The sequence below is a fragment of the Lytechinus pictus genome, chromosome 6, assembly GCF_037042905.1.
Source record: "Lytechinus pictus isolate F3 Inbred chromosome 6, Lp3.0, whole genome shotgun sequence".
NCBI classification, from domain to species: domain Eukaryota; kingdom Metazoa; phylum Echinodermata; class Echinoidea; order Temnopleuroida; family Toxopneustidae; genus Lytechinus; species Lytechinus pictus.
The window spans coordinates 5,963,405-5,979,771 of NC_087250.1; the positions used below are offsets into that span (position 1 = coordinate 5,963,405).

Genomic DNA, 16,367 nt, shown 5'->3' on the forward strand with positions numbered 1-16,367 from the left:
ATTATATGTATTACGAAATCGCATTTTAATGATATCACTCGTTATTAAAAGAAAATGGGAAATTCAAGAATCTACACCTTTGGTTTTCATGTTAAAACTGAGGAAGAAAGACTGAAAGAGAGTGAGAGCAAGAGAGACACTGAAAGGTCCGAACTTGATTAAAATGAGATCAACTTGATACTCACTCTGTCATGGGTCTTTCATAATCACAAAACACGATGCATACTCATTTATTTTATGGGAAAGACTTACTGAATCGTATTTTTTGTCAAACATCTAGGTCTAACTTTTAACAAGAATACAAATCACAATTTGAGAAAAAGTAACGACTAAATATGACCATAAATAGGTCTATGATATGACATAATCATGATCGAATACACCTCTCTTTTCCAAGTACCGCTGTTCATTCTGTGTGTCCTAAAAAGGCACTGACTGACAATAAATCCCTTATTCCCAAGGGCCTCATGAGCTTGACCACAGCCAAGGATTTTCACTGCGTAATCATGATTCGGATCATTCAATTAAGTAGGGCACGCGCCTTTGTTTACAAAACATGCCAAACATGATGCTTGTCTGCAAGTCTGCATATTCAGACTCTATTTTGCTTTGAATTTTCTCTAAATCCGCGATTACAAGTTTTCTCAGGTTCTCATCTTTGAATCGAATCATTAGCGATATGTTGATTTAGATATACAAGTAAATTCAATATTACAGTTACAGGTTATTGGTTAACAGTACAGTGCAGCCGAATTGAAGATTAAAATTAAAGCAATTGCAAGTGTGCGTTATAGAGAAAGACTAATCACCAATTGAACGTGGTTACCAACCAAGGAAAGAAGAAGTGGTCCGATTTCTCCCCACGTGGACATCGTGGCAAATCCACATTCATGGCGAGTCTGCCCTTAGTTACGATGCCGGTGGCGCATGGATGGTCAGTACCTATTCATACTTATTATCATCAACGGACCCATTTATCCCTATTTATTGACATGTTCATGATGTGATTCTATTTTGTATTTCTATTTTGTGGTAGTGCGGTATTTCTCATCGAAATCATCTTCAGGATTATATTACCGACCAAGGCAATGTATTTCATCGAACGAGCGAATTTCGAGAAATTGCATTCTAACAACATTCCCTATTATGCGCGGGAATATGTCCTTAGAGAAGGGTAGGGGTTGCCTTCTGATTTTCCGAGTGAAAATTGGGAAGGAGGGAGAAAGAGAAAGAATTGTAAGAAAAGTAGGAAAAACAGGAGAGGTTCGGGCGGGTCGTATTATTCTGATATCTCTATAATTCACAAAATACATTACAGAAAATCACATTGTCTTACGGCTATTGCCCCCTCCGCATTTCAAGTCAAATATCCTGGCACTCAATGCTCCTGCCCTGCCCCATTGAATTTCAATCAGAATATGGCAAAAACGGGAATTTATCTTTTTTTTCTCAGAGTGATAAAACGGCTTATTATTGATTTTGTATTTGTTGTTTTTTTAACTGCAACTTTCGAGGATTTAATATTAACCAAGAACGACTGGTTTAATAATAGTGTCCATCTGAAAACTAGATAAAGACTCAAGCATTGTTTTTGGCAGATGATGACATATCCCCACTTGTTCTTATGTATTTTATTAAGGCGGCAATTGCCCTCACGAATACAATTTTTGAGCGAAGAGGAGAGAGGCCACTGCCGCCAAACACGAAGTCTCGTTAGAAAAAAAAGAAAAGGGGGAGAGACGGAGAGATATCCGCTCTGGGCGATATGCATGCAGCGCATGCTGCACAGTCATGACAGTGCAGTGGGCCTTTCGAGCGAGTTGCACGCACGCTAAATAGTAAGGGCACTGATCGAGCGAAAAGCCAGTGAATGGAGAGAAGACGGAATTTAGGAGGGTTCTCTGCTCGAAACCGAAGCAGACTCGGTGGCGAGGCTCAAATTTCTGACAAGTATGTCTTAAAAACAAAACTTTCATGATGAATCTCGTTCATTTCAAAACTTAGTAATGACAATATCTAGCGTGTTTCACGGTTGTCGGTCAGGGTTGTCGGGGACATTCACGGTTGTCGGCCAAGGCTCACAAAACTTTCACGGTTGTCGGCGGCCGACAAAGGTGACGCGTGTTGGCGAGAACGTTGATTACATGTATTTATTCTTATATTCAAGGAGCCTTGTACAAAAAAAGAAAATTCAAAGTAAAATTCATATAAATATATGTTTTATTGTAAATCAAAACAATATAATTGTCTTTAATCTTGACAAGTAATAAAACAAATGATGCAGATTTGGTGTATTCCTTGATAACTGTCCTGCCTTGCCAGTGCATGTAAAAGAAGGGACAAAAGAGGTGAATTCAAACGATATACAATCGTTCTAAAATTTCACATTTCAACGAAAAGCATAATTTCCAATAAAGTTAACAAATTTCATCTCAGCCAATCAGATTGAGGGATTTCAGTAGCTTTTTATCTATTATTGAAAATTTGTTATTACAAGGTTTATAAGATGTGCCCCAGTTGTAAGTTCGCTTACAATGCATCTTAGAACTAGGGCCCATTTCATAAACCTTGTCATACTAACAAATTTTCCATTTCAGTTAAAAGCTTCTGAAATCCTGCAATCTGATTGGCTGAGATAAAATTTGCTAAGCTTATTGGAAATTGTGCATTTGTAATATGACAAGTTTTTATAAAACAGGATCTAGGAGTAGGGGTCAGTTTCATAAAATGTGTTATACATGTAATAACAATGTAATTAAAGTTTAGAGCCACTGAAGTCCTTCAGTCTGATTGGTTGATAGAAGACTTGTTACAGATTTTGTGCATTTCTTATTACATGTATAACAAGTCTTTATGAAACGGTACCCTGGAGCCTGTTTCATAAAACTCATAATAAAATAAAGTTGCAATAACAGTTAAAAGCTACTGAAATCCTTCAGTGTGATTGGCTGATAGTAAACTTGTTTTAGAAATGGTGCATTTGATTTTATACCAAGACCAAGTCTTAATGAAATGTGACCCCACTGATAGCTGTAAGGCTTCAGAATCAACAAAATAATGCTAAATTGACCCATTTTATTTTTCTGAAGGTTACATAAACAGCAAGCAAATCATCAGCTCGACTGTTGGCTGTTGTTTGTTAAAGGAAACCAAAACCCAAGAAGAGAAGTAATCTTATTGGAAAGAGTAAAATGAGAGGAACAATTTTAAAAAAGTTTCATCAACATCGGTTATGAAATAAGCAAGTTATGGGAGTTTGAAAACTCCTGTTTTACTTTCTATGGGCATCCTCAAATTAGCAAAAGTGCATCAAAATGGCTGATTTTGTGGTTAACTCTCCATTTGTTTTATACACAGATTTTCCTCACTATCTTTCAAATTGCATCTTGCCTCCTGAGCACAACATATGTCATGGGAAAATATAATCCACACTATATATGTCAAGGTCAGGAGAAGATAATGTGAAATATGTAAAATAAAGGGGAAAATCTGAAAATATGTGTACAAAACAAATGGAGAGTTGTCCACAAAATCAGCCATTTTGAAGCACGTTTGCCAATTTGAGGATCCACATAGTAAGTACAACAAGACTTTTTAATCGTTCATAACTTGCTTATTTCATAACCAATTTTGATGAAACTTTTTTAAATTGTTCTTCTTATTTTACTCTTTCCAATAAGATTGCTTATCTTCTTGGGTTTTGGTTGCCTTTAAATGGGGCATTCAAAAAGACCACCTTTCATTGATTAGTGCAAGTCTTTCGTATCAACTTTCGCATCAATTGTTCCAGAGAAGCCAACGTACCAGTCCCAAGCAAGACGTCATCAGACATCAAAAGTGCAGATTGGCGCATCGGCATGCCATGTATAATCCGTAATATGCAGTAAAAGTAAGGTCCCCAAAGGCCTCCCTCAACTGAAGTTGCTCAATCGCACAGTCACCTTCCCGGTTTTGCCATATACATGTATCTCTTCTTCAACCACTAGTCTCGTTTCAGCCACTACCAGGCACAGAATATAGCCAAGTCATGAGGCCTAGTCAAAGGCTATAAATATCGACAGAATTTGACAACTCACAACTATTATTTTATTCTTTAACAAATTTTTTGTTCATCTTTATTGTGGTGTGTGGATATTTTTCCTCATGCTTAATATGAACATGATCCTGAAATAGTGAAATGTGCAAAAACAAAACTGATGATGCCGGACATTTGTACTCTATCACCTCAAAGACAGGAGCTTCCTTTCATTTCATATAGAAGATAGGTTAAAGTCAGACCTGCCACAGAAAAAAAAATATATAATATAGGAAAATTAATATAGAGTCAATGTTTTTGTCCACAAAGGAAACTTTTAAAAAGTTTTAAGATTGTGTCTTATCAGTGGTATCTCTTACGCATACTGTATCTCTTTTGATACATGTATCTTTCAGTGCATTCCTTCTTATCAGCTACACGGGTAGGTATATAACCACTGGACAACATTCACTGTATTTCTTCAACCTTGGATCAAGGTTCATAGACGGAATTCTGCAAGAACCGTCCAAGCCTTCTGTCGTCCTTCATGTGTTCCTAGATCTTCTTGTATTGACCCTGAATTCCTTGGCACCCTTCAGATATCAAGTTCCACATACAAGCATCTTGATATCAGGGCCCCGTCTTACAAAGAGATGCGATTGATCCGATCAACCAAAACTATGAATGACCATTTTTCAAATACGATGTATATTCATAGATAAATTGTTCTCTTGAAGATTGGCTTTTTGGGGAGTGGGTTTATATATAGGTATGCTGACCCATACTTTGTGAAAAGAATTGGTAATATGTGTAACAGAGAAATCTCTGCGGGAAAGCAAACTTGGTGTACTAGCAAGAAATTCCTCAGGGCCCCATCTAACAAAGAATTATGATTGACCCGAACGACCACAAATATTGATGACCGACAATGTCAACATATATAAAAATACATTGCTTGTTTGAAATATTTGTCAAATATGATGTATATTCATAGATTAATTGTTCTCTTGAAGATTCAGGGGTGATTCCCTTTGTTCACTAAAGAGATTGTGCAGATTTCATGTAGGAAAAAATTATGGTATGGATGGATTTCCATACAGTTGAGATTGGTCGGATCAATCGTATCTCTTTGACATACGGGGCCCAGGTGTGCACATGTATGCTCTCATCCGGTGATCTTTGACCTTGGACAAGGCACCGATGGAGCTCCGCAAGGAAAAGTTCAAGCACCTCGCTGCATCTTCTCTTTTACTCGATCCTCTATGCTGACTGATTCTTTGTGATCATCAGTGGACACACTAATTCTCAGAATCGCTATCATTCGGTGTATTTCTTGAGCTTTAACCTTGGAACAATGTTCATTGATTGGAGTTCCTGGAAGAGGAGCTTGCAGGCGTAGGGTATCCTCAAAGACGATATGTTTTGGGAGCAACGGCAGTATGGACACCTACATGTAGAAGATCATGGAGAATTCAGAAATAAAATATAGACATTTTTCAATTTCATTTATGCATTAATCTAATTATCATCAAAATCAACATCATCATTATCGTAATCAACATCAACATAATAAACAGCATTATCATCATCAACACCACCACCATTAATCATCATTATCATCACAATGATCACCATCATCACCATCATCATCACCATCACCATCATCATCACCATCATCATCACCATCACCATCATCATCATCATCATCATCATCATCATCACCATCCTCATGATTATAATCATCATCACCATCATCATCATCATCATCATAATCGTCATCATCGTCATCATCATCATATCCATCATCACCACCACCCCAACCACCACCACCACCGTCATCATCTTCATTTATTCTACTCACCATCCAGAATGACCAATCAGACCACATTCCCCGCAGACGTCCACCTGGAACTGGTCACTAGAGATCATCAGACGCTCAAGAAGCAGCATACTCGCCCCGTAACCAATCAAACAGTCACGCTCCATCTCGCCCAATCGCAAGCCTCCATCTCTGTCATGTGACACAATGAATAAATGCACAGAGATGATAGACAGTTACTTTCAGCAAACAATAATGAAAATAATATGTTAATGAACAGGCATGGATCTAGCCACCCACCATAGTATCTGTGGAAATGTATTGGTGGAAAATGTACAATATGAAGAAGTCGGAATGGTAACATCAGCCATAGTAAACTCTGGTTGCATAAAAGTTTCATTTTCTACTCTTGGATCTTTTAATTGATATTTTGTTGCCAAGTTATTACATCTCCCGTATGGGTTATAACTGAGCTCAGCATTATGCCTGCCAAATCCAAGGCTGAAGAAGCTGCCATGAAAACTATTCAAGAATATCTCCAAAGTGCCGATTACTACGAAGGCATTGAGAAGGCGGTCGATAAGGCCATAGGCAAAAAATTGGGTAAACTTAATAAACGATTGTCAAAGATTGAAAAAGTTCACGAAAACATCATGGAGAGACTTGACCACAATGACGTCAAACTACTGGGGCTTGAGGCAATCTTGCAATCAAAGGAAGATGAAATTACCAGATTAAATGATCAATTACGTAATCAACAATCATCTATAGACAACTTAAAAATGACCTTAAACGATGCTGAGCAATACTCTCGTCGAAATTGTATAAAGTTCTACGGTGTTGAGGAGATGAACCGTGAAGGGAATGTCCATACGAGTGAAAACACAGATGACGTCATATGCAAGCTTGTGACTGAGCGTCTCGGGGTATCCCTGACCCCGAATGACATTGACCGGTCACACCGGATCGTTGCTCCCAACCGTGACGAAGCAACCGAATCCACATCCGGCACAGCGTGAGCACCAAATAGGAAATCGAGACCAAGAGCGATAATAGTGAAGCTCACCACTTATCGCAAAAGTGCTGAAATCCTGAAGATGCGCAGGAAGCTGAAGGAAAGTGGTATCGGGATCGACGAAGCATTGACGAAGACCAACCAGGATCTACTCTATGCAGCTAAACAGCATCAGAAGGTGAAAGAAGCATGGACTTCAGATGGACACGTAATCGTCTTACTACCGGCAACCAGAGGAAATACCATCAAACGTGTGATTCATAGCAAAGAAGAATTGAAGAAATTATGATGAAAGAATGATTATGACAAGAACATAACACCGACATAACATCACTGGACAGAGACAATGAAATGAATGAGAACAATGAAAAAAAAGTCATGAACACATAACTGTATATTCATTTTTGTCTCGCCCACCGGAGGTGAAGGCGAGACTTAGGAATCCAAATGTCGTCCGTACGTCGTCTGTCCGTCGTCTGTCGTCCGTCCGTCACAAACCTAATGACATATAACTCCACAACCGTAACTCGATTTTCAACCAAACTTGGATGGTAGATGGACTTGGGGGACCTGCATGTTATGCTGCAGTCAGAGGTCACATGGTAAGGTCAAAGGTCATTTTCAGGTCAACGTTAAAGTTTACATGCAAGACTCTCTTATGACACCTTACTCCGCAACCGTAAGTCGCTTTTCAACCAAACTTGGATGGTAGATGGACTTGGGGGACCTGCATGTTATGCTGCAGTCAGAGGTCACATGGTAAGGTCAAAGGTAATTTTCAGGTCAACGTTAAAGTTTACATGCAAGACTCTTATGACACCTAACTCCGCAACCGTAAGTCGTTTTTCAACCAAACTTGGATGGTAGATGGACTTGGGGGACCTGAGTGTTATGCTGCAGTCAGAGGTCACATGGTAAGGTCAAAGGTCATTTTCAGGTCAACGTTAAAGTTTACATGCAAGACTCTCTTAGGACACCTAACTCCGCAACCGTAAGTCACTTTTCAACCAAACTTGGATGGTAGATGGACTTGGGGGACCTGCATGTTATGCTGCAGTCGGAGGTCACTTGGTAAGGTCAAAGGTCATTTGCAGGTCAACGTTAAAGTTTACATCCAAGACTCTCTTATGGCACCTAACTCCGCAACCGTAAGTCGTATTTTAACCAAACTTGGATGGTAGATGGACTTGGGGGACCTGCATGTTATGCTGCAGTCGGAGGTCACATGGTTAGGTCAAAGGTCATTTTCAGGTCAACATTAAAGTTTACGGGCAAGGCTCTTTTGACAAGTGTTATTCCATCCCAGTCATTTCACAATGAAGTTTTGATATAATTCTCTTGCGTGCCCTGGCAAATCACGATATGTCTGGTAATTTTCATAAGTGGGCGAGACACAAAATTGCTTTTGCCTTGTTTTCACTGATGCATTTCATGCATTCTTTATTATATTTTTGGTATCGTTCCCCCCCCCCCAATTTTCAAACTACTTTTTATTCAGTTTTAGTATTGGTCTATTTGCAAAGACCATTTTAATGAGATTTTGATTTTCTGGTTTATTTTCAGTTTTCGTTTATTCTAATACTTATTTTGTTGTCGTTGAAAACTTACATGCCTGTTAATTTGTGTTCTGTTTTCCCATTCTACTCTATCAATACTGATGATTTTTTTAACTGTGTAAAACAAACTAACAACCAACTTATAACATATGATGATTTAAATAATATGAGTGAAGATATAAGACTAAATGATTCTGCTCCTATTCTCGATTTTGAATTTGATCAACAATATGTAAATGATTGCAAATACTATTCCTACGATGACTTCAAAGAATCTATTGACCCTAATTTGGTACAGTTCAGTACTATCCACTTTAATTCAAGGAGCATGGTAAAAAATTTCGATCAAATTTCTGCGTACCTTGTTTATAGCAGCCACCTGTCAATAGTGACCACTAAACCCGATTCCCATGGATGCGGATTGTTTGTGTACATGTATGAACTTGTCTAAAGCAGCCACCCGTTTACAGCACTGACACTAAAATCAATTGACAAGGAGGCATTTTTGTGTGCAAGACCCTGTCTATAGCAGTCATCTGCCAGGGCCACCTGCTTATAGTGACTACCAAAATTGATTCCCGAGGCAGATTGTGTGTATTAGAACCCATCTATAGCAGCCTCCTGCCTACAGTGCCCACGAAAATCAATTGACTAGGAGGCATTTTGTGTGTAAGAACCTGTCTATAATGACCACAATTCCCAAGGAGGCAGATTGTGTGTCCAAGACCATGTCAATAGCAGTCCCCTGTCCCTTGGGTGGTCACTATAGAGAGGTTTCACTTTATTTCATTCAATCTTACCTCGCTCTTCCTTCTGTAGGCTGGCGAGTCAAGACGGCCCTTGGTCCTTTAGCCCTGGCATGCATCTTGTCCAGGACCATATGCTTCAGCTTCTGATAGTAGACAGGGCCAAAGTAGATGTAAGCTGTCAGGGGCTCCCTGTATGGATAGGTTATAAGATAAGATGTATAGCTATGCTTTATATAGTTATGTGGAAGAATTCTAGTCGAGCAGACAAGATGTTGGGCAGGGAGGGCAAGGCAACCTAGCTAAAAAGGTAACCAATTTGTAATAGTAAAAATCCAAATCTTAGCTAATATCATACTATTTCTTCCAGGTGGAGGGGGGTGAAGGACAATTAACCCAGATAAAAAGGGAACCAATTTTGATATTCAAAATGCAAAGGTTAGTTTGATAATTTTTGACAATTTCTTCCAGAATCCTTTGGTAAATGTGTTTTATTCATACAAACAGACATTTGCTTGGTCATTTAAATAATTGTTGAATGAAATCATTTGAGATTGTTAATCTGGCATTTATCTTTATACCATCAGGGATAAGACCAAACAGTCATAGCCAAAGTGGCAATAGACCAATCAGCAATCACATGTACTATAAATTTTGTTTGGTGTCACCTGTGTCTGGGAGGAAAAAAGCGAACTTAATCACCGTGACCCGCAGGTTTCTACTCCTGATATAACTTGATAGGGGGAGGGGGGGGGGGGGTGCAGTGAGTTCTCAATGTACACAGGGCCTCTATTTAACATCCTATCCAAGGGACGGAGCATTTTCCTCTGTAACAAAGCCTGCATGATACAGGGGAGAGAGGTTTCCACACAAAATAGGCTTCAGTCATCCGCCCGGGGTGGACTCAAATCGACGGCCTTTGATTCAACAGGCAGAGGCTTCACCGACTGAGATAACTCGCTCCCTCTTTTTGCCTTTCTACACTACTCACCCTGTAATACCGGATGTAAGGAAGTCCTTTCCAAGATAGTTAAAGCCATGTTTCCTAAGGTCTTCACAAATGTCTACGACTTTGTCTCCTCCGAACGCTAAATCAGAGAAGAAAAACAAGCGCTGTAATGACAGTGGGCCTATTCATACACAAAGTCAATTCATAGCAATACTTAACTTTTTAAACATTCTTTGGAAACAACATGCACATTTTCTGAAATAAAGTGTTAATAAATGTATATAACTGTATAAATGACAGTTTATCTTTAAGATCCTCTACCACTGCATATCATTACTATTATTACTACAATTATTATGTCATTGATATGTATTTTAATTATAATTAGTTTTAGTGACTGTTCTCTTGTTTGTTGTTATGTTCATCATGAAGTCAGTAATAAAATCAATGATATAAAAACACTAATTGACAGTGCACTCATGCTTGAGTGACATCTCCCTCCCTCCCTTCCATTAAAGAAAAAAACATGCCTAAGTGTAATCTTTTGTGACACAGACATCTGTTTGACTTAGAGGAGGTTTCTAACACATGACAGTCAGTCCGCAAGCCCTGAAAAAGTAGCTTCTTTTATCCAAGTGATATTCATGACAAGAGGGTTTTTGCATAGTTAATGAGCTTGGTGCGAACCAAAACACCTCTTTTTATTCGGCCATTGCTGCTCTAGATATTGACCAAATTTCATGTTTTTGGTATCTTTGTAAAGAAGAAGAATCATTCTTTTAGGTCATGTGTTTGGATTTTTAAAAGAATGTTGTAATATAGGTAAAACTTTTGATCTAAAACATGAAACAAAATGTTTTTTTTCATGCAACAAAAGTTGTTGTTTTCACACTTAATTTCTGTTTAGGCACAAATGATTTTTAAATCATGATAAAGCTGAAGATCTAAGCTTTAATATGATATAATTTTTATAAGAAGATGTATTTTAGATGGGGTCAGCAGCCAGCTTTTCATAGGCCAAGTACATTTTGCAGCTCAAAAACAAGAATACTGCGCTCTGATTGGTCATATACCACACACCCACGCAAATTCCAATGTTCCCCACACTGGGCCTCTGCAAGGTCACACTCACCATGTGGTAATCTCTTCAAATTACCCGCGCCTGTTTGTTTTGAAAACAGTATTCAGCCAATCAGAACTCTGGATTTTATGTTACTCAGAAATTTCAGAAATCTCGTCTTGCATCTTGATGGAAATAACTGGCTGCTGACCCATCTAAAAGATGCCACATATCGAGAGTGACATTGTAAGAAAGTATAGAGTTTGAGCTTTCTGATGATATAAATAATGTTGGTGCCTAAAACACAAAATGTTGCACAATTTGCAAGTGAAAAGAGAGGAAGAAAATTCAGTTTGATGCATCTTTTCAGGTAAAAAATTCACTTATTTATCAAAATATTTCATTCAAAAGAAATGACCAATATAAAAGGGTAACATTTACTCTTGCCCATGGTACAAAAATAATCAATATTACTCAAGGAGAAACTGGTTAAATTCTTTGAGAAAGAAAGTCTCACAATTCACGAGATTTTGCAGGGACATGAATTCTGCCACGAGAGGACTTGGATAAATCTTGCTCATTTGCTCATTAACATAGGGGCTTGCGGACTGACTGATGATTTGCATTAAACAATCAAGTAAATACCCAACCTGTGAAATGAAATTTCCTTCAAATTTAGAATTTTCCCCATAAGTAAATAGTTTACTCACCTGTACCATAATGGAACTTTCCTTCTAGTACACCAGCCTTGCCTGCAAGGAACTCTATGAGCTTGCCCACTGTCATACGGGAGGGGAAGCCATGGGGGTTCATGATCTGAGGGACAGAGAAGGAACAAAAATATTTTGTATTTCTAATTCGTTCTTCACAGTAACCATATTCATACAATAATATAGATGCAGCCAAGGATGAAATTGAGCTTGACATGTTTGTCAAATACATGAATTGATTACGAGAGAAATAAATCATCTTTTTCTTTCAATCTTGCTGAAATTCACCATGTCGAGGGAATGGATGCACATGTAAAAACAAGTGGAATGCCTCTGGCCGTCTCACCTGCATCACGCGATTCAATATAGCAGCAGTGCTGATTTTGAAAACTACTATAACTCGCACAAGATGTTCAGTGATACTTGGTTAACTCTTATTTCCACGTTTTATGAACTAGACCAATACACTTATAGAGATATGATGGCAATTCAACAAATACCCCCAACGTGGCCAAAGTTCTTTGACCTTACATGACCTTTGACCTTGATCATGTGACCTGAAACTCGCACAGGATGTTCAGTGATACTTGATTACTATTATGTCCAAGTTTTATGAACTAGACCAACACACTTTCAAATTTATGGCTGTAATTCAACAAATACCCCAATTTGGCCAAAGTTCATTGACCCTAAATGACCTTTGACCTTGATCATGTGACCTGAAACTTGCACAGGATGTTCAGTAATACTTGATTACTATTATGTCAAAGTTTCATGAATCAGATCCATAAACTTTCAAAGTTATGATGGTAATTCAACAGATACCCCCAATTCGGCCAAAGTTCATTGACCCTAAATGACCTTTGACCTTGGTCATGTGATGTGAAACTCATGCAAGATGTTCAGTGATACTTGATTAACCTTATGTATAAGTTTCATGAACTAGGTCCATATATTTTCTAAGTTATGATGACATTTCAAAAACTTAACCTTAGGTTAAGATTTTGATGTTGATTCCCCCAACATGGTCTAAGTTCATTGACCCTAAATGACCTTTGACCTTGGTCATGTGACATGAAACTCAGGCAGGATGTTCAGTAATACTTGATTAACCTTATGGCCAAGTTTCATGAACTAGGTCCATATACTTTCTAAGTTATGCTGTCATTTCAAAAACTTAACCTCAGGTTAAGATTTGGTGTTGACGCCGCCGTCGCCGTCGGAAAAGCGGCGCCTATAGTCTCACTCTGCTATGCAGGTGAGACAAAAATGAGCATCATATATTTTGCACAATTAAGAATAAAAATATCAAGGGAATATGGCACGTCTTGTGGTTGAGGCAAATTGTCACTCTTCAATATCTGATATTCTATGGCAAAGATAATAAGGGAGGGGTAAAGAAGGAATCACCACAGTTTAATCTCATCTCTTCATTAAAAAAAGCTCTCCTGAATGAAAGGAACTGATTTGCATTGAGTACATGTGGGCTTTCCAAGGTATATGGAAAAAATAGAGCAAAAAAAAAGGAAATAATGCAAAAATTGAATGCAAATTAGAAAACAACAGAAGGTACAAGAGTATAGCGTCGGTGGCATGCGTTTCAGGTCACATGATCAAGGTCAAAGATCAACAAGGTCAATGAACTTTGATGCTACTTACAATATCCGGGCAGATCCCTCTCTCATCAAACGGCATGTCTTCCTGTTGAACAATAAGGCCACACACTCTGGGAAGGGATTAAAGATAAAAAAAAAAAAGTAACAATCATCTTAATATGCCAGTGTGGCTAACCAGCAGCAGATAATCCATAGAGCATGAAGATCTTTTGACGAAACCTTCCAATAATAACCATGTTCCGTAAATTCAGTTGGATAGATATAGTTATGTAATCTTGAATGAACTGACAAACCTTACATTCACATTAGAAATAAAATCATAAGTATTGTTAAAAACAACATTTCCATCATTATCATCATGAATATCATGAACTATTGAAACTACTTTACTCCTATTTTTAATTCCATGATCATCACCTTCTCCATCACCACTAAACCATTACCATCACTACCATCACCATCATCATCAACATCAATATCACCATAATCATCATCAAATATCATTGTCATCACCACTACTACCACCACTTTCATCATCATCATCATCATCGATCATCAATTATCATAACATAATTATGCTGTCATAATCATCACCATCATCATCATCATCATCATCATCATCATCATCATCATCATCACCAATCATTAATCATCATCATCATCATCATTATCATCATCATCATCATCATCACCAATCATTAATCATCATCATCATCATCATCATCACCAATCATTAATCATCATCATCATCATCATCATCATCATCATCATCATCACCAATCATTAATCATCATCATCAATTCAATTCTTTTATTTCATTTCCATTCAAAAAACATAATACAAATCATTAATCATCAATCATTAATCATCATCATCATCATCACCAATCATTAATCATCATCATCATCATCACCAATCATTAATCATCATCACCAATCATTAATCATCATCATCATCATCATCATCATCATTATCATCATCATCATCATCATCATTATCATCATCATCATCATCATCACCAATCATTAATCATCATCATCATCATCATCATCATAATCATCATCACCAATCATTAATCATCATCATCACCAATCATTAATCATCATCATCATCATCATCATCATCATCATCATCACCAATCATTAATCATCATCATCATCATCACCAATCATTAATCATCATCATCATCACCAATCATTAATCATCATCATCTCCAATTCCATCATCATCATCATCACCAATCATTAATCATCATCATCTCCAATTCCATCATCATCATCATCATCATCATCATCACCACCAATCATTAATCATCATCATCATCATCACCACCAATCATTAATCATCATCATCTCCAATTCCATCATCATCATCATCATCACCACCAATCATTAATCATCATCATCCCCAATTCCATCATCATCATCATCATCACCACCAATCATTAATCATCATCATCTCCAATTCCATCATCATCATCACCACCAATCATCATCTCGAATTCCAACATCATCATCATCACCATCACCTCCACCAACACCACCACCACCACCATCAACAACATCATCATCATCGTTGTCACCATCATCTTCACCACCACTAATCTAACCCTTTCTGTCCATGTCTACTGCTGAATTTATCTCCAATCTCTGGTCTCCTCGTCTGTCTCAGGAGAACCTTGAAAAGGAATGCTTCTTCCGGATTTGAGGTCACCAGGACCTTCTCAATGTAGGAATCAGCAGCGCCTTTGTACCTGCAGATTTTACAGATTAAAGATAAATGCCAAGTGTGATTTACAATTTCAAAAGGATTTTTCCAGAATCCAATCAAGTGACCATCAAAGAGGTCATAATATGTATGAATTTTAATGTGTGCCAAATGATTATTCTGGTAGAAAATGTGTCATTGCTGAAAAATTGACAAAACATAATATGTCCATTTATATAGCGCAGTTACTATGTGCATATTCTCAACTGCGCTTTGATACTTGGTATCACATTTTTACCCCGGCTGTAGCTAAGCCACCATATTAATACGTGCTAAAGCGTTCAAGGAATAAATCCTACCAGGTACCCATTCACCTCACCTGGGTTGAGTGCAGCACAATGTGGATAAATTTCTTGCCGAAGGAAATTATGCCATGGCTGGGATTCGAACCCACGACCCTCTATTTGAAAGTCCGGAGACTAATCCACTGGGCTAAAACGCTCCACAAAACATGCATGGTCTTCCAACCAGATATCGGGTCCTTTTCCAAGAAATAATAACACTGTCCCACATGTGCTTATCTGAGTTGGTTATATGTTAAGTTTGGTTATTTTTCAGCTTGGATTCATGATTTGACAGAGCCAGGTTTATTGTAAGTAAACCAGATTTAGATCTAACATGTTATGGTGAAAGCAACCATGCTTTTAAGAAGTTATGTTTATCATCACATTCCACAAGATGTTTCATATAAAAAGAAATGCTGAAATGCAAATAAGTTTCTGATGTCATAGTTTTGGTACTCTATACATTATCAATATCACTTAAGAGATGTGACTCTTCATATTTGGACATCTATGTTGTCATGCTCCTGGAGATGTTTGGTTGGGCTTGCTATAGAACCCATGCTGCTGAGGTTGCTTGGTTGGGCTTGCTAGACATTATTAAAGCGACCTTCCATTGACAAATCATGGGGATATCAAGGCTAATCTCAGAACAGAGAAGGGATTCAAGTCTGTCAATGGGCGGCATTCCTGGGGGTGTTATGTAATAGACGCCGGCATGTCTTGGAGGTCTAATATAGGAGAGCAATAGTTAGTAGACTAACCAACCAGAAGTAAACTGTGTGTTTTCACTTTGAAACATGTAACTTCACAGAGGTTATTTATTTTGGTTT

General features: G+C 37.9%; 1 protein-coding gene across 1 annotated transcript in view; it reads right to left on the reverse strand.

Moving 5' to 3' along the window:
- Positions 1–2,202: 2,202 nt before the first annotated feature.
- Positions 2,203–16,367, reverse strand: part of LOC129263888 (DNA-directed RNA polymerase III subunit RPC2-like) — a 47,353-nt gene continuing 33,188 nt past the window's right edge. Inside the window, exons 20-28 of the mRNA XM_064100768.1 lie at positions 15,096–15,239; positions 13,530–13,596; positions 11,871–11,976; positions 10,143–10,239; positions 9,206–9,343; positions 5,877–6,026; positions 4,926–5,462; positions 3,709–4,693; positions 2,203–3,129 (exon numbers count right to left, since the gene is read on the reverse strand). Of these exons, the coding sequence (XP_063956838.1) occupies positions 5,333–5,462; positions 5,877–6,026; positions 9,206–9,343; positions 10,143–10,239; positions 11,871–11,976; positions 13,530–13,596; positions 15,096–15,239 (832 nt within the window). The 3' untranslated portion in view covers positions 2,203–3,129; positions 3,709–4,693; positions 4,926–5,332. The remainder of the gene's footprint in view (positions 3,130–3,708; positions 4,694–4,925; positions 5,463–5,876; positions 6,027–9,205; positions 9,344–10,142; positions 10,240–11,870; positions 11,977–13,529; positions 13,597–15,095; positions 15,240–16,367) is intronic.